General features: G+C 35.4%; 1 protein-coding gene across 1 annotated transcript; it reads left to right on the top strand.

Annotated features, from left to right (window-relative positions):
* The first annotated feature begins 1,960 nt into the window (after window positions 1–1,960).
* Window positions 1,961–19,852, top strand: LOC139722681 (G-protein coupled receptor 54-like). Its single transcript, XM_071633975.1, has 3 exons — window positions 1,961–2,311; window positions 4,550–4,685; window positions 19,125–19,852. Exons 1-3 carry the CDS (start codon window positions 1,961–1,963, stop codon window positions 19,850–19,852), a joined length of 1,215 nt encoding a protein of 404 aa, XP_071490076.1.
* Window positions 19,853–20,666: the final 814 nt, after the last annotated feature.

The following is a 20,666-nucleotide window of genomic DNA, read 5'->3' as shown; positions in this document are numbered from 1 at the left end:
CGTCTTCCTCTTCTTCCCTTGTAAATAATGGTAGGATTTACATATTTGAGTTTGTTTGATGTCAATGATTGTTTTCTGTTGGTAATTCGTAACTGAGAAACACTTGCACGATTTTACCCCCGGCAATACTGCCCTATGACATTATTTAATTCCCATGTGTATCTTGCTTAGCAACGTCTAGCATATTTTGACAAGCGGAATCTCAATGTCCAGAAAAAGAAACAACGACTTTGGTATCTCACTTGGTTTCCCTACCACGAAGATGTCGACAGAGAGAAGAAAGTCTCTAGATGTATCATTCATGTATCTGTTGGCCTCGTCTTACACAGGTTTTGTTACCGGAGTAAGAGGGAATGAACTAAAGATAGAAAGAAAAGTATTGATAGAATGATATTTCGCGATGTTTAATCGCCACTTTAACTATATTGCAGGAATGATAATGATGACGATAATAATCTATTGAATTTGTCAGAAGGTCAAATTTACAATGGTAGAACTTTGTATGAAACATTCATTATAATAAGAATCCAAATTTGTTGTTCTCTTTGATTTATGTGTCATATTTTGACACACACCATGTTGCCGTAAGACTCAAATTTTCATTTGAATTCTATATGGTCTCAGGATTTCCTGTTGATACTACCACATGGAATTAGGTTTTGTAACACGCAGCGCATTGCATAATTATGTTTGCCATCCTTGAATGTGAAACTACTGATGATAGGCGTGCCTCGTTAAGGTTCTGCTGCATTTTTAAAGGGATGGTACAGTTTCGGTTGAGATGGGGCTACAGGTTTCTAAGATTTTTTAATGATTTTTTTTTTTTAGATAATGAGAAAACTCCTATGAAATATGAAAGAGCATGATTATTTTATAATCCTAAGAGGAATTCAAAGTTTATTTGATGAAAATTGGTTTTGAAATGATTGAGATATTCAGAACAAAAGCAATTCTAATAAAAGGTATGACCCATCTTTTATTAGGATTGCTTTGTTTAACTTTATTTTTGGATATCTCAGCCATTCCAAAAATGATTTTCATAAAATGAACTTTTTGATTCCTTTTAGAATTGTGTGCTCTTTAACATTTCATGAAGTGGTTTCTAAGTATCTTGCAAAAAGTTAACGGCGGAATCCTTATCTCAACCAACACTAATCCATCCCCTTAAGACACAAGGGTATACTCTGTCAAAACTTTGGCCAAACTTTGGTCAAACTAAATGATTTATGAGTAAAACATTTTTCACGTTAACTTGAACTTTGTTCTCTTCCTTTCTCTTGATATATCAATGTAGTGTTCATTATATTAATACTTCCACCTCACGAGCGTACCAAAATTGCTTACACGTGGGAGAACATTGCCAAAGAGTGCTCTGTCCATGGGAGAACGTTATAAATGGTCGGATTAGACGTGGCCATGTTTATCAAATTGATAACTGGTATTTGACTACTCCCAAAAATAGTTACAAACGCGTTTCTCAATGTAGCTTTCTAATAAATATATTCATGCTTATTTAAGCTTGCTTTAATCTGTATTCTAAATAACATGCCTCGATCATTTCAATATTGTTAGTTATGGCGAGAATCTAATCTTAACCCTACTTTGAATAAAAAAGAAACAATAGAGTATAGTCTCAAAATGGATCATACTGGCTGAACTAAAGGCTTAAGTAGGAGACATATCGCTGAAACCACGAAAATGAGATAAAGTCGAGACCTTGTGTATTAGAGCAACTTGGAAATCTCAGATAGTCCTTGCAGTTTACCACGCATTTCGATTGTCACCTGCTGTGCTGATAGAAATTACAATCTCCGGATTACATTCAATGAACATCCAATGAAACGGTGAAAGAAGGCCACAATCGTTTGAATCCCTCGCTACTTTCTCTCCATTGATTCCTTTCCTTTCACAGCGGGGTACTCATCGTTCTCAACGATTCAGCTAACCTACTTCTGCACCAATGGAGGATGCATTACTGCCCTACGATGACGGTACTTCATTGTCATCTTATATCTTCAATTACTCCAACTTACCACCGCTCAGACCGACGCTTGGCCCGACCTCGATCATCGTCCCCATGATTCTCGCCATCGTCCTCATCGTGGCTGTTGTCGGAAACTCGTTTGTCATCTACATTGTTCTGCGATATCGGAACATGCGCAACAGCGTCACCAATTTTTACATCATGAACGTGGCCGTGGGCGACCTCGTATTCGTTATCGTGTGCGTGCCCCTCACGTGCTTCCTATATGCCCACTATACATGGACTTTAGGTAGCTTTATGTGCAAATTCAACGCTTTTGCTATGACGGTACGTATTTAAACACAGGTGGGAATTTAGCGCAAGTGCATCTACGTATTTTATTTTATTTTATTTTATTTTTGGTAAGGAAATTATATTCAAAGCCAAGTGTGAATCATAAAGCATAAATACATGACCAAACAATCATTTGTCTTCAATGACTAAAATCTGCTTCTTTCCCTGAAAGAGTTTCTATTTGCTACAGAAACATACTCTTAATACGACCGTATATTAGACTTTTTTGGGTTTTTATCTTTTTACTTTTTGTTGCTTTATTAAATGCATTGGCTTTTTTTATGCAAAAGGGGCAAAATATGTATTGTACAGATTAAGCGTATACTAAACATTTGCGTCTTATTAACATACTTTGCAGATTAGGTTGTTAGCACGTAAGTGGATATACTGTGTTCAAATAAGACAGGGGAAAAACTACCTAGATATCTCTTGACAAGAGAGAAGATAGCACAATGTGGAATATCTACTCGCACTGAAAAGCATGCCACTTAATCGTTGAGCCTCCAGGACAGAGATAATCGCCGATGGACAAAATATCCCTTTACTAGTTAATAGGGTGAACATCAGCCTAGAGTGTACTTTGGCTGATTCATCGTGTAAAAAGGGAATACGTCCAGGAAAGATTAAATTCTTCCCGGCGAAATGACCCCGTGTGATAGGATAAGACACTGTCGCAATCAGATTGATTAAAGCAAAATGTTAAAGTACCTAAGAAGGGGAACATAAGGGAAAAAGATCTGAGCTAAACAATAATAATAAAAAAAAGATGTATATGCATATTTGTACACAGTGTGTGTGTGTGTGTGTGGTGTGCGTGTGGGTGTGTGTGTATGTGTAAGTTAAAATAGCTGGGGGACCGTTATAAAAAAGGAGAAAGACAGTGTCGGAGAATTAATTGAATGTCGTATGAATTAGAGGGACGTAAAGGCACATACCAAGAAAACTATACAACAAACAGCCTAACTCCCATCAAACAAGGAAAATAAAATCATTACATTGTAGTGTTAGATGGAGTATTTAGAATGACGAATAGTAAACTGCAAGCGTGGTAGCTTTACATTTGTGCGAGAACTTGACCGTTGCTAAAAGCAACAGATAGATAAATGAATAAATAAATAAACTGGCAAGGAAATTTCCAACCGATTGGTCTCGACAAGTATGAACAGTTTTAAAAAACGTGAACTAAAGATTATAGTCATATAAAATTGCATCTAGAATCACCACATTCTTTATATCATGTAAAATGATTTTCTGTTGTTACCTTATTATTTTAAAATGGAAAATAGATAGATAGATAAATGATAATGATAACAGTAACAATAATAATAAAAACAAAATTAAGAGCACAGTGCACATGATTTGCACAATCGTGAGTGTGATAGATGGCGCTCGGTACTGCTTTCTTAATTGTAGCAGAGTATCGACAATATTTTGCATTACAACTGGTTTTCTATATTCACAATCAATTCATGAAACAAGACAAAGCGAAAGCAGTACACTAAGTGAAGATATTGAGTCGCGACAACACATGAAAATTTAATGATTGTACCAGTTCTTGTCTGTTGTGTTGCCCTTTATCTCTTTTGTAATGATGCTTCAAAACTCTTTTCACCTTTATGAATTATATGGAAAGAAGAAAGAAAAGTGTTTGGCAGACAGTCCACAGCCCAAAGCGATTTACAAAATGTAATCCATCACAGTAACACTCAGCTTCCTACCGGGGATCTATTCATGCATTTAAATAATGAAGAACGATGCTACTAAAAGCATCTGGATGAAGGAAACAAGCGCTCTGCCATTGATTGAAACCTAGAACTTTTGAAAATCGCATTGAGCAATCCACCAGACCACGGCAACTCCCATGTCATCCGGAATCAAATCCAGTTCACTTTATTCTTTCACAGCTGCCGTTCAAGCAAGATGATAAGTGCTCGTATTGGTTTGGGGGTTTTCTGTCAGGACATCCCCTCTTTCCTATGGTCGCCAAGGTTAATTCATTGTGATTTCAATTAATATGGTGTTTGAACACGTGATTCCTGAAATTATTTCGCTACTGATTTTCCCTCAGAACTCTCCTCGTCTCTCTCTCTCATTCTTTCCCTTTCTATCTATCTATCTATCTATCTATCTATCTATCTATCTACCTATCTATCTATCTAGCTATATCTATCTATCTATTCATCCACCTCTATTCTCTCCTTCTAATCCATTCTTTTCCTCTTCCCGAATTAGGTCTCTGTGCAAGCAACATGCGCAACCCTAACAGTAATGACAGTGGACCGTTATTACGTCATAACCCACCCCTTCACTTCGCGTCAGACCAGGACGACGTTTCGCGCTGGTGTCATCTGTTCTATCATCTGGATTGGTAAGATCATCATTATTGTGTAGTGGTATCGTATGGACTGTCTGTTTAATTTGAATTCTTACATCAAAGACAAAGACTTTAGAGAAGCACGATTTACACCGAGTTGATGGAATCGAGAGGCAGAGAGATTGGGTCTCCCATTGGATCAGGGTATGTTGTTTTCAGTGCTTCAAGCAGAATTTTAAAGTGGACAATCATGAGCCTCTTACTTAATTAAAACTAGTGCAAAGTAGCGATGACTTCAATAGTTAACGAGACATGATGTCATGAGTGGTTAATTTGAGGCAAACCTCTTCCTGACATTTATTTCACATGTCGGCATTCCTGCATGGCTTCCAAAGGAATAGGAAAGTACTTGATACGCAGCATCAAAGGTTCATTTATAGTGCTTCAGGCACACACACAGATGTGGTAAAAGATACTGAACTCATTCGCGAGACTCTGATGGTTAATAACAATTGCTACATAGGTGACTCCGTTAGATCAGGTATAAGAGATATATATATCTGTGTGAAATAGGCACGAAGAAACGCAGGTACTGAAAAGGGCTTTTACTATACAGTCGGCCACGCCCACGACTAGACTGTTAAGCAAAAGCCCTGAAAAAAGGGCATTCCTACAAACAGACCACAATAGGACAGGGAGAGGGAGAGGGTTTTGTAAATATCCGTCGCCTAATTGCCTAGGTGGACTTATGAGAAGTCGAGTTAAAAGTTCTCAATTGTTCTCACAACAATTAAATGAAGTGTCCCTTACGTTTGGAGTTTAGAGCAAGTAGGCGTATAATAGAACTCTCCATTTCGTGCCTTAACGCTATTTTGAATTATCAGAGCTATTTCAGCACTGAATATGCTATAGGCCTATGTAGTATTTCTGCTTGGATATGGACTCTACCATCACTACATAATATGCTGTATAAAACCACCACAAGTATACGCGCAGGTCTACCGCAAGAGTTAAGGAATAAAGGTTAACAGACCAAGAAATACATTTCTAGTTACTCTCCATGAATATCTTTTTAGGATTGAATGTTTCAGCGGTAGCGTTTAACTCTCCATACTTCGCACTATTTGTGCAAATGGTATAGTTGTATAGTTGAAGGAAGAGACAGGAAGAGAAATGCCCAGGCGCTGCATATCACTTTGTCCAAACATGGCGCCACGGCAGCCTCCCTACACCAAATTATGGTTGCGGTGTCCGTCCCGACAGACATTAAAAATAACTTTCTTCGATATTCTCGTAATAAGCCATCTTTTACCCCTGTAACTGTCACAGTGTGGCCTCAATGACATTTCTATGTGTACCATAACTAAACAGTTCTCTGACATATTCAATTGCAAATGTATATATAATATATATACATACATACAAACACACATATACACACACATTCAGAATATGTAATAAAGGACCCCAAACACCTTGCTAAACTCACACGAAGCCTGACAATCACATTTTTTTCAAAAGTGTATACATAGTATGGGTGGCTGCAATCATTGCGGATTTGAATTTTGTCCCCCAAAAAAAATGAACAATGTGTTTGATGCAGTGCTTACTGCGTAGGGATTATTGGGAAAGACGTATGGTCTACTTGCAGTGAAAGCCAACGGCTAAAGCCAACGGCTGGAAGGATGTATGGACAACAAACTAGTAACTGACGATTACTGGTATCATCACTTCGAACTGGGCTTTTGTGCTTCTTTTAAACAGGGACAATCCAGAAGACTGAGAAAATCTGAAATGAAAAAAGTGTATGAAATGTGTCCTGTAGCGCGCAATCCGATAAAATGATAAATTCAATCGATATACTACTATACGAAAAAAAAAAACAGCAAGACAAAGGTGCTGATAGGTTACGTATATAGGGTAGGAAACTGCCAGGGATAGGCAGTAAGACCACATGCGAGTTCCTCATACCAGCTTTCATTCTGACCGACCAGCTGCTTCTGTCAACGTTTGTTGGAGCTTTAGATTGATTGAATGGATAGCTTGATGCTATAGATTATAAGTATAAGAAATATTTAACTGAATTCAAAAGATGAAAAGGCAATGTGACTGTGCATCTCAGTATTGGTCAATACGTGTATCAGCCCCTTATGTTTATATGTATATATATATATATATATATATATATATATATGTATATATATATATGTATATATATATATATATATATACATATATATATATATATATGTATATATAATATATATATATATATGTATATATATATATATATATATACATATATATATCTGTGTGTGTGTGTGTGTGTGTTTCAAAAACAAGATTATGTATCAGGATTATGCTGATGGGGAACTACGAATGATGATTGTTTGTTATAACGCAATGTATGATGTGATTGAAACGTTTAGTGTACTGTGAGGAGAAATCTGGATGGAAAATGCATTTTGATTACTGTTTTTGGTCAGTATGATGGAGACATATTTTGTATGTGATTATGAGTGGTCTTGATTGACGCTGACAAATCCAATACCACCTTTCTTCATAGAAATGGTGAATGAATAGCAGAAAATGGATACATGTAATAATTTGAGGATGGAGTGATGAACCCAGTGATATTTAACCATAGATATGTTTGTATAGAGGGGAAGAGCATTTCTATTGTGATTAATGAAAAGGGTATTTACCATACGCTACATTTTACAAAGAGGTTTTATCAAGCCCCATATGCATTTCAAAATGTAGTTATTAACGGAAATGATGTAAGATTAATGATATTCATAATGCTAATCATGCGTATAATGGAAAGTGCCCAAGATGTCTGGAGATTGATATGGATATACAGTTGAATATTTCTGGTAAGATATTGAATTTTTGAAATATTAAATCAGAAATAATGTTTGGGTACTTTGTTATAGCTCTCCAAGAATTGTAAAGTTTGGAAATAAAACATGATGAAAGGAATTTTGTTTTTACTGATGAAGAAATCAGAATAATATTTGCCAGACCAAGAACCACGTCATTACTTAGTAAGCACAGGGGATTTCAGTTCAAGCTGTTAGACGGGGTGATATACATTGAGTAACATCTGTTAAAGTTTGGTTTGGTGAATGATAACCTTTGTTCCTATTTTAAATTAGAAAGGGAGAATCATTCACATTTATTTTTGAATTGTGTCTGTGTTGAGCCGATGTGGCAGCTTCTTATTGAACATGATGGTTTAGTTGACTTAGAGGATATGGGCCAGATGCATGGATATCTTCTTTGGATTACAAAGGAGTTCAGATTGAATTAAATGTGTGAATGCTTTGATTACTTTGATGAAATGTTTAATATTTCAGTCAAGAATAGAAAATTGTTTTGGATTTTATAGAGGAGGAAAAGGAAACTCCCAGAAAAGCGGGAAATTAAGCTTGGGTCCCACTTGCAAAAATGGGAACATTTGAAGATTTTGTAGAGATTGATTCATTTTAGAATTTATCTTCGTTGTTGGTAGGGAGAGACGAACAGATCGATTGTCTGAATCATATATTTTGTTTGTCATTTTTCTCTTTTTTTTCCACGTTGGAAGTCTAGGAAACGGATAGCCATAACGTGAGAGAGTGCTTAGGTGCGCGTTTGTGTGAATGTATGTATGCACTTTTTGTTGTTGAGTGTTTGTGTATAATTGTGCATGTGCCTGTTTCTTTCGTTGCGTTTTGTTCTTTTTTGTGTGTTTTTATTCTGGGGCAATTTATTTAGTGAGCGGTTGGGTATAGTTGTAGATAGAGCGGTGAATTACGGTAATGGCTTGTTTAGGATGGTTAAATATTGATACCGTTTCTTTTGGTAAATGCGGCGACGCACATGTGATTATTCTGTTTGTTTAACAAAATCATTTATGGGGTGGGGGTAGGGTGATAGGTTAATAATGAATAATGAATTTCGTTCGCTTAATTAGATTGTGACATTTTAGTTCTCTGCAGGCTTTCTTGAAATGCTGTATTTTCAAGTGTGCATTTTGTGTAATGAAACTGATATTGATCAGTTTGATCAAGTTGACCAAAACAGTTTTTTTTTTGTATTGTGAGATTTATGTAGAAGTTTATATCACTTTCCTATACACGGTATGATTTTTCATTAAAAAAAGAATGTGATATAGCTCACAAGTGAGAAGAATACAACTGCTTAGATTTGCGTATATTCGTTTCATTTTGAACATAATGTTGATATAAAACTCAAATAAAGAACATCATAAAAAATAGTGTGTGTGTGTGAGTGTGTGTGTGTAAGTGGTGAGTGGATTCAGAGGTATATCTCTCTCCATGCCCAGACTGTAAATGCGAATTTGAGGGTGAACAGGCAAAAAATCGTAGGATCTACTTGCCATGTATGTTTTTGTTTTGTTTTTGTGCTGTTTCCATAATTTGAATGCTTTTTCATACCATGAATACATGTCAAGTTTTTAATACATCATAGAATCTAGGAAGGACTGATGTCTTCACTACGTCCCTATTCAAAACTATGGAAATATCATCCAAAGCACTGGTATAGTGCCTTCGCCGATGCCATCGATCAGTTCTTTCCAATTTTCAAGCAAACACGTTCGTTCATAACATGTTGCGTTCGATATGTCCTTCGGCAATGATTTTTGGGGTCATCACTTAGCGATCCATCGTAGGCATACTATTCTTCAGGCCTCTACCTAGAGACTGAACTGGAAATGCACGCGTTGTTTGGTTAATATTCAATCTGATATGTAGCTCGTTGCTCCCCATAAGCCAATATGATCCGTTAAAGTTACTTGAAACAATATGAGATTAATCATTCAAATCACATAAGTAGTATGTGTTTACCCTTCATTGTTATCAGGACCTTTGTTATTGTATGGAGGTATGTGTATCATCTCATACTATGCGTTACCGTTAATATTTCTGATATGTCTTCTCAGGGAATATAACCAATTAAGGATGGATCAAAACGACGACTAGCAAAACAATAACTTATGAGTACACCAGCAATTCACGGATTTGGTGAAACTATTAGAGAACCAAGAGATTGTCCCCAAGAGAAAATATTCATATAACCTTCAGTTTTTCAATCAATAAAAGAACGAGTTCACATTACATTTAATAAACATGAAAGAGGAATGAGTATCGTTTACTATAAGAAAAAGCTCTGATAGGTCTACATCTTGAAAGTGAAGCAAATTTTGTAGAGCATAATTATCTAATATCATGTGCTCACGTATGCATTATGATATGTAGCCTATACACACACACGCACACGCACATAAATAGATAAATAAATAAATATATATATATATATATATATATATATATATATAAATGATTGTGAGTGTGTGTATATGTGTGTGCATTGTTGATTTTTGATATTTGCAGAAATCATTTCCTCACATTTCATAGGAAAAGAGCAATGAGCCACATACCCATATCTTGCGAATGAATGCATAAGATATCAACATTTCGTTAACTGTATAAAAACGTAGAACGAATTGTTTATCATAATTACGAGGACGAGGAAGATTGCCGCGGATCAATATAAAGTATAAATATTGAGCTTTGTGCATGCTAGCTTGGAGTGTTTGAACTGATTGTACTGAAAACTCTTGAAATCGACAAACGTTGATACACACGCACATACACATACACACGCATGTATATATATATATATATATATGTATATGTATATATATATATGTGTGTGTGTGTGTGTGTGTGTGTGTGTGTGTGTGTGTGACAATCTAAACCTGTTGCAATACCTATGCCAATACGAAATTTTTTTTTCACGGAAATCAAGCAGGAATTCTGGGACGGAGAAAAACAAATTAATCATGTATATATATGTATATTATATTACTATCATCCACATCTCTGACACTATTTTGTCTGACATGAATGAAAATCGTAACAATTTAGCACCTGTCGCTCTTTTAGTTTTCAGTTGTTGCTTTTTACCTAGAAAATGGACATTCTCGTTTTTTAGTTTTTAGGGCATTTCCACTTCAGTGTTTTAACGCAGGAAGATCTAGAAGGGACTTCAACATATCCTCCCATGTTTTTATTTCTTTCTTTTTTAATGGCAATAAGGTCAACCAGAAGAGCCAGTTGGGAGTAGATATATAGTTCAAGTAATGGTGTAGATCTCGAATCTAGACCATTACACGAATCACCGAAGAAAGATTTTATAAATCCCCCTTGATCTTGCGATATCATCAATCATTTTCTGCTTTTGTGGGTGGTGTAACTAATTTTGCATACAGTAAAACCTCGTTATAACGAGTTCGCTTATTACGAGGTGATCACGTCGGTCCCATTTTTCTTTGAGTGTAAACCTATGGTAAAACGGATCGGTTACAACGAGTTCGGTTATGATGAGATTCCGGTTATAACGAGGACATCTTCGGTGCGTCATGATAAAGAAACACATAAACAATTTTATCGGATACAACGAGGTTCAATTTCTTGACCTGCCGCTTTCAAACACGAGACAGACGAAACATTGAAAACCAAATTCACGCTATCCTTCTGTTCTCTTTCCCTTTTTGCAGAGTCATTCTGAACACATAGCGCGCGTGAATGTATGTGCATAAACACGTGAGCTTTATTGTAGCGATCCCCATGCCGTCTCTCTACATGAATGATCTTAGGCGGGAAGAGGAAACAAACGTGCTAGGCTCAGCCGTCCCGCCGTTATCAGTGACAAATGCCGAGTACCGTTCTTTGCATGTTTTCTTATAAACAATGAGATAAGACACACGGATACGGTCCGATGTTCTTCAGTCTTTGAACATAATCATTTGATTTTTTTTTATTCTTTTTTTTTTCAGAGATACGCGTAGGCGGCCTACTTGATATTAGCTCAAACCAGTCCGTAATGTGAAAAAAAAATCTCATTCAAAAATGTTTCGTCCAGTGAAACAAACTGATGACGGAACACGGAGAAATATATTTTTGGAATGCATGTGCAGCTTATCATAATCCTTTCCATATTAATTCTGACTTCCAGTTGTTTTGCTGGTTGGGAAACATTGATGTATACACTACGTAAAAGATTACAGCAGAAATAAATGAAATCATCGTGATGTTCATTATTATTTCACACTGTATTTTACAAATGAATAATTTCATTCTTTCAGAATGGTCCGTTATAATGAGGAAGAGATAGGCGTAAAAAGGATCATGAATTCAACCATGTCGTGTACCTTTCAAGAACGCATGTACAAAATGCGAAGAGAGTTTGGGGAGGAAAATACAAAACGCATTTTCAACCCCTGCTGGTGCAAACATCATGGAATACAGCCTAAACAAGATCCCGCTGGGCGCATACAACGTAAAATAAGTTGAATAACGCATGTTACTCTGCTTGCACCCAAGTTCAGAAAAAAGTAACAAACGTTTTTAATACAATGTGATTTTGTTTATTAAAATTTTATACGGTGTTTCACAAACGATATTTTCATTCTTTCAGAATGGTTCAATACATGAGGAAGAGATTGGTGTAGAAAGGATTACGAATTCAACCCTGCCGTGCACTCTTCAAGAACGCATGCACAACACAACGAAGAGATTTTTCGGAAGAAAAACAAAGAACGCGTTTTCAACCCCTTTTTTTATTCTTTTGGTATAAACTCACAAATGATTTCTTTTCATTCTTTCTCAATAATCCATTTACTTGTGTAATGTAACACTTAACGCAAAGACTGCTCATAAGTTTGATTGCTTGGTATGTGACTCTATGAACCGGTTATAACGAGGGAATATCGGCGGTCCCACAAAACTCTTAAAATAGTTGGGCAAAAAAATTCCCAACTTTTAACCAACAGTGGGCAACATACTGTCCACACAATTATTGGTTAAAATCTGCCCAACTGATGTTGGGTAGTAATGAGTTTGCTATGTGGTTGGGCAAATTAAATTGCCCATCAGCTGTTGGCCAATCAGACTTTACCCAATTTTGCAATTTCCCAACCGTTGGTTATATTTTGAGTTGGGTAATCATTTGCCCAACCAATTTTACCCAATGAGATATTGCCCAACTTCCATTTGTCCAACTGTTTAGTAAGTTGAATTTTGGTTAATCAAAAATTTTGTGTTGAATTATTTGATGTATGGGTGTATACCAGAACATGTGCATGTCAAGACATTGTTCATATCTAACCTATAATCCTACAGCTAGTCGTAAAGCCTATACCTACAAGTACATCTAGGCTTAGCCTACATCCTAGACCTAGTTGGTACCAGTTGTTGTTGTTGTTCGTGTTTATTGGCGCTTTTCAATCAGTCTGATTATCTGCGCCACGTCTTCTCCATACTAATATTTGGAGTCCATGAAAGAGTCTATAAGCTCATTTCGGTTGATCACGTCACGCTCACTCTGTTCTAGGTTTCGACTTACCTGTCAAGTGGCATCAGTGTGTGAGATCAATTTCCCTCCACCGTTATAGTGCAGCACGTGCAGTACATCTATATACAAATACATATATATATATATATATATATTTCATTCTACTTAACTTAGCTTTATGATACCATAAACTGTGTATATTTTAACGAAACGTATAAGCACAAAAAGTGTGCGTAATACTAATAAATATTTTTCAATTTCAATTTCAATTTCAATAGTTTATTTATTTCCATCATCACAAAGAAAAGAAAAGAAAAAGTTGACATAATCCAAAGTGATACAATTTTATTTTTTCATTTCTCTTACACTCGTCCGATAAAGGATTTTTTTTTCAATACAATATAAATTATACACGAATGATGTCGTAAAAAAGAAACAATGCACTTTGTCATGGCAACAAAAATAGTAAATAATCACAATGATGGAAAACAGTGTTCCACTAAAAAAGCCACGCTTGTAAAACGTGGAACACTGGAACAAAACAACAACAGCACCAATTTGTTATACCAATAAGACATATTCATTTTAAATTCTTCTATATACTATTGTACATTTTACTCATTGATATAATGATGTTGATACTATGAACAATACTTACTAGGATTTTAGGATGCAAACGTATAAACTATATAACATATCACATTTGTGGCACAGACACTATGGGGCCAGGTGTGCCAGGAAAATTGAACTGAAAGGAAGATATGCAATCGGCCACAAAAAAAAACATAACGACGACAACAACAACAACAATAACACAATACACAGAAACAACAGCATTTGAGGAAATGCACTCAGACAGATACTGGACAACGAAGAACGAGGAAAAAGGAGCAGGGAAGAATAGAGAAGGAAAAGGAGAGGGATGGAAAAGGTCTGTGGACACACTACACAATCTCAAGGAAAAGTGAAACATGACGGGTTTTTTCATTGAACAGAATTAACTGGTATATTTAGAAAACAAATATTTTTTGAGTTTATACCTAAATGTAATTAACTTCACAGATTCTTTTAGATCATTATCTAAGCTATTCCAAAATCTGGGTCCGGTATAAACAAATGTATTTTGAGTGTGTACAGTTCTAACTAAGGGAAGATGAAATTCTTTAGATTGTCTAGTGGGATAGTTATGTACGTGGCTGTTACGGTGAAATAAAGAATAAAATATTTTGGGTAGATGATTGCAGTTGTAATTAAACATAAATTGACCAAGTTGAAACAAATACAACTCTTTTATTTTCAGAATTTTGTGCTCAAGGAAAAGCTTGTCAGTATGTGCTCGGATATGAAGGTTAAAAACGATTCTGAGCGCCATCTTTTGCAGAAGAAAAAGTTTATCTAACAATGTCGAATATGTATTCCCCCAAGCAAGAATTCCGTAATTCAAGTACGGCAATACCAAACTTGAATAAAGCGTAATCAAAGCCGAAGAAGGAAGATAATATTTCAATCTATTCATTATGCCTATGTTACGTGCAATTACTTTACAAATATTGTTTATGTGACACTTCCATGATAACTTATTATCAACACAAACACCTAAGAATTTAATAGACGAAACCTCTTCTAGGGGATTAGTGTCAAATATAACATTACCTGGTAATCTATCTAAAGAATTACTGAAAAACATATACTTTGTCTTCTCAATATTCAGTGACAATTTATTTGCATATATCCATTGTGAGACATTCTTCAATTCATCATTCACTGTACTAATCAAAGTATTAGGGTCAGGGTGGGAATAAAAAAGATTGGAATCATCCGCGAATAATATGAAAGAGAGTTTATCTGAAGATCTATAAAAATCATTAATGTAAACTATAAATAACAGTGGGCCTAACAAACTTCGATGCGGAACACCACATTCTATTTTCTTCATAGAAGAATCAAAACTGTTCACATGTACATATTGAAATCTGTCAGATAAATAACTCGTAAACCATTGCAAGGCTTTTCCGCGAATACCATAATGGGATAACTTAGAAAGAAGTATACCGTGATTAATCGTATCAAAAGCCTTTGAGAAGTCCAGGAAGATGCCTATTGTATGCGAGAATGTATCAAGTGCATGTGTAATCTTTTCCACAAAGGTAAGTAAAGCGTGGGTGGTGTTGTGATTTTCTCTGAATCCAAATTGAAAATTCGTAAATATATTACTCATATTGAAAAATTTTACAGTTCGGATATATACTATTCTTTCCAAAATTTTAGAAATTGAAGTTAATAACGATATTGGTCTGTAATTATTGACATCATTTTTCTCCCCTTTCTTATATATAGGTATAACTTTGGCAGTCTTCATTTGACTTGGTACAAGCCCAGTACTAAGTGATAGATTAATAATATATACTAAAGGATCTATTATTTGAAGAATTATATTTTTCAACAAATAATTATCGATTCCATCACAACCTGGGCTTTTCCCTTCTTTCAAATTATTAATAATATCAATAACTTCTTCGTTATACGTAGGGTCCAAGAATATAGTTTTAGGATTAGGTATATCTAAAAAATCAAAAAACACTTTATTAGATGAAGGGATACTTTGTGATAAATTTTTCCCAATCGATGCAAAAAAATCATTAAAAATTTCGGCCATACCAGCAGGTACATTGCTTGAGGTATTACCCCATCGTACTTCTGAAATACTAGATGCATCATTAGATGTATTCATAACATCTTTTATTGTATTCCAAGTATTCTTTATATCATTTTTATATTTCATTATCTGGTTGACATAAAATTTTCTCTTTTGTAAACGCAATAAATTAGTAAGCGTGTTTTTGTAAGTCACATATTTTTGTCTATTTTTATCCGTAAGGTTACTCCTGTATTTATAAAACAAATTATTTTTTCTATTAATCGATCTTAAAAGTGATTGGGTTATCCACGGGAGTCTTGGAGTTCTTTTATAAGAACTTTTCCTTGTGCAAAACGTAATATGTTCATCAATTTTAGAAGTGATAGTTTTCATAAAATAATCATAACACAAATCAAGATCGGTATTGTTGTATACAAAAAACCAATCAATATCTTTTAAACTATTTTGCAAATTAATAAGATTATTGGCCGTAATCTTACGACGTCTCTGATAATTATTTTGCCTAGGAGATAACTTAATTGGCACTTGTGTAAAGATTGGATAATGATCAGAGATGTCAGATAAAACAATACCAGACTCGGGAATTGGGAGAATATTACAAAAAATATTATCAATCAAAGTGGCACATCGGTCAGTAACACGGGTCGGCTTAGAAATAAACGGTAATAAAGAAACAGACATTAAGGTTTCTACAAATTCTTGCGAAATATGTTGGGAGTTACATTTCATAAGATCAATATTGAAATCACCCATTAAATATACATGTTTATTTGTAAAAATAGAGTTCTGCATTAAATTTTGTACATACAACAAAAAATCATTCGGATTCGATCCAGGGGGTCTGTAAACAACTCCAATCAGTATGTTTTTCCCATTCGGGTTTACCATTTCAACAAAAAGAGATTCAACTACATCAGTCATGACATTCAATTCTTCGTGGATAGAATATTCAAATTTGTTGGGGATGTATAAACCCACGCCACCACCCATTCTTTCTTTTCTATTTCTGTAAACGAAATCAAAGCCGGATATAGAAAATAAAATACTAACAATATCGATAATCAATCTTGGTTGCATCAATAATATAAACGCTTTGTATTTTTTTAAATACACACACAAAGCCCTAAAATTATCTTCTATACTAACCTTCATTATAATATTTCTAATATTCAACACATCTATTTTCATCATTTTTTGCATCAATTTTCTTTCCTTTTCATATCGTTTACATTCCAAAAATAATGTTCTATTGTTTCTTACACTTGGCATAAATCACATAAACCATTTTCGTGACAATGAATATCACAAAGATAATAATTCAGCCTACATTTCCCCAAACGAATTTGATGTACTAACACTTCTTCCTTTCTACTCATTCCTTGTAACTGTATTCCCTTAAATACCTGCGATTGTATTCTGTAGAAATCTCTTCCTTTCTCAGATGTTTCCCATTCTGTTTGCCAAATATCTCTATAATACGACACCATATATTTGATAAGTTCTTGTCTCGTTTAAGCAATATCAACATTTATATTTTCATTTAAGGACCTCCTTTTGGCTAAATCATCAGCTATTTCATTACCTTTTACTCCTCGATGAGAAGGTATCCATTCAAGATACACATCTATCTCCTGCAATTATAGACATTTGAATTTCTCTAAAATTTCAACAACTAAAACATGTGTAATAGAAGACAAATTTTCTATTTTTCAGGGATATTTTTATTCACATATATGGGGTCATTTAGTTGTAATGCTTTAAGACATGGTTACCATGTAAATTACACTTTTATTATAAAAATATGAAAGTACCTCATCAAAGGTACAAGTTGAAATTGTGAATATCACGGCAATCATATATTCAATAAATTTCTAATACATTTCAGACATTTCAGGGTTTATTGAAATCATAAAAAACATCAAATTTAACAATATTTCATCTTTTTCAAGAAGGGAATTTGAATAGCTTATGAATATTCATGATCAAAAAGAAAAAACAGTAGAAACCAATAGAAACCAACTGGTATCAACTGGTATCAAAATTTCAATGTTTTAGTTACTGGTTTTAATCTGGAATGAAGTGATAAGCAAGTCCAGTCAGGTATATGGGTTTCAAATTGTGTCATCTAACTATTTGCACACAAACCGACACACACACACACACACACACACACACACACACAAACACACACAAAACACAAACTAGCAATATTGTAGGAGTACGGTTTAGTTTGCTCCCACAGACAGATACTAATTTTTTAACCCTAAAGGGACACGTATTAAGAAAATTATGTCAAAATACGTCCACAATGTAGCTCTTGCTTATATATAATGTAGAAAATATATATACTGTATATATAGACAATACCGTGTCTGCTTGTGTGTGTGTGTGTGCGTGTGTGTGTGTGTGTGTGTATGTGTGTGTGTTGTCTCCCCCCTCCCCTTCCTAAAACGGAGAACACCCTATATTAATTCTTGGTACCCCCTACAAAATCGAAAGGTTCGGCCATTCTTCCATACGTAAGCCTATACCACACACACACACACACACACACACACACACCGTCACATACATACACACATACACGCGTACACGCACAGACTTTTTTTACTCATCCATGAAAATTTACCAACGTAACAAAATTACCCAAGTACTGGTAAGAAATACCCAGGCTTAATGTGCAAAATAATGTTGGTAAATTATATAAGGCGAATTTCTACCCAAGTATCAATGGCCCAACAAAATTTACCCAACACGCAAAGGGAATGCGTCACTTAAAGAACAGCGGGGCAAAAAGTACCCAACTCTCCATTACCAATTCTGTTGGTAAATATTCGCCCAATATTCAAGTAAAAATAACTGCCCAATGTTGGTTTAATCACCTAAAAGCTCAATTGGGCGATAATTGCCCAGAATGATGATTTTTTTTTTTCTAACCAACCAACAATTGCCCAACTAAATTTACCCAATATTTTAAGAGTGCACGGACTTCGTTATAAAGGGGTTTCACTGTACCAGATACTTGTGTCACTACACGTAATCAACATTCAACTAAAGTTTTTTTGTTTGTCAAAATTTTCACGGAATTACTGAGATCGTATGCACCGATGCTTTTTGAAAGAAGGCCTCATTATTGAGACATCATTTATGCATCTTTGGATTGTCAACACATGGCAGAACGGAACGAACAAATTGAGAGATGGACAAAAAGAATTGGATAAGTTATTAGTTCTGTTGCTCTTTTTATTCACTTTCTTCTAGTATAACCGGCAAACATCTTGACATCGTGCAACGGAAGAATGGGATTGCATCAGTAACTTATTTTCACCTTTTTTTTTTTCGAATTTCTTCTTTTCCCATTGAAGTTGATAACTTTAAATGTTTAAATGTGTAAATTAATGCACGTACTTTCAATTATTTTTTTCGATTGTTTTAAATCTTGAATGTCATATTCGCTTACTTCCCTCCAGTGTCTGGTCTCATGCACATTCCGTCCACCCTGGTTTTCGGTACGACTTCCCCGGGTGTGTACCGGTTCCAGGACGCAGAGATCATCCTCTGTACTACCACACACAAGTCTGACAACTTCATCAAGTACAATTCATTGTACGTCCTTGCCGTCACATACGTCAGCCCGCTCGCCATCATCAGTGTCTGTTACGGCCTCATCCTTGCCCACCTCTGGAAGGTTAGCCGAAGTGGCATGATCGTCTCATCGACCGGTGGAAAATCCACACATCGCAGGGGGCGGGGAGTGGACGGGTGTAACAATAACTCCACGCACCGGAACCACTCAGAGGGATCGTCTGTGCAGACAGCCACCAAGAAGTGGAAGACAACGCGTATCGTCCTCATCGTGGTCATGCTCTTCGCCATTTGCTGGGCGCCTATTCACGCTATCAACCTGTGGAACGACGTAGACCCCAACTTTCCGCAAGACAGTGATCATGTTTATGCGTTCAGAATCTTCGGCTTGATTTTCTCCTATGCGAACTCTTGCGTCAACCCGGTCGTTTACGCGCTGGCCGGGAATAGTTTTCGAGTCCACTTGCGTGAGATGTTCCATATCAAACCGAAACACAAGCCCGATGTCTGCATCAAGTCAGCATCGAACTCCGCCGCTTTCTCGATGCAGCGTCACAGCAGAAAGAACTCTCACACAGAACAAATGTCTATGACGGCTAACACGTCAGTGTAAATCATGTATTCCTTACCAAAAAGGAAATGTGGCACATCACCAGATATCCGGTGTGTAATCTTCAAATTCATAGCAATGAGAATGTTTGTACAATTACACTTGTCAGGCAGACGAAATGGTCGTATTGTAAGAATGCTATTACCTTATGAATTTTAGATTTTTAAATCTGTTTAAGATTTTGTGAATGGTAGTCCAATTTGCGCTATTTTGACAGTAAGTTTGACAGAGCATATCCAATATTTCTTTAGGAAATGATTTGGAGAATTTGCACCATCTTGCATTTATCAAAGTTATGATGCAACTCCGCCATGCCACTAGTGAGTCTATGTTTCAGTGAAGAAAAAAGATACGATAAAGCAAGAGTAACAGTTCTTCAAACTGTTGTTAGTCTTGATGCTGGGTCATTTTATTTTTCACCTGCACCAGTTAATGATTTTGTTATACGAAAGAGCTTAAGATTATTCGTAATCTAGTCAATAATTGCGCGCTCGTCCTAACCAATTGGAAATGCCAATATTAGTCACGCAAGATGAGCAAAAAAAAAAATCACAAGATATTGACTAGTCTGTGATAAAGTATTCAGACGTTCGGCTTATTACCCTACTTTTGAATATGAAAATGTTTAAGTAGGAGGAGTGAAAATAATACTAAAGATCTATATTCAACTGAGTATACTTGTAGTGTAAGAAAAGATATATCACATATCATATTACGATGTACTTTGTCAATTTATGATGTATATTTGTATAAAAGAAAAATATAATACCACTGTGGTTATTGTCTACTGAGTATGTTTATTTAAGAAATGGTACCA

This window comes from Diadema antillarum, unplaced genomic scaffold (assembly GCF_040938485.1).
Source record: "Diadema antillarum isolate AM-2024a unplaced genomic scaffold, OU_Dant_1.0 scf00000170, whole genome shotgun sequence".
Lineage (NCBI taxonomy): Eukaryota > Metazoa > Echinodermata > Echinoidea > Diadematoida > Diadematidae > Diadema > Diadema antillarum.
Note: the sequence above shows the minus strand (reverse complement) of the source record. Positions and strands in the feature narration are given on the sequence as shown.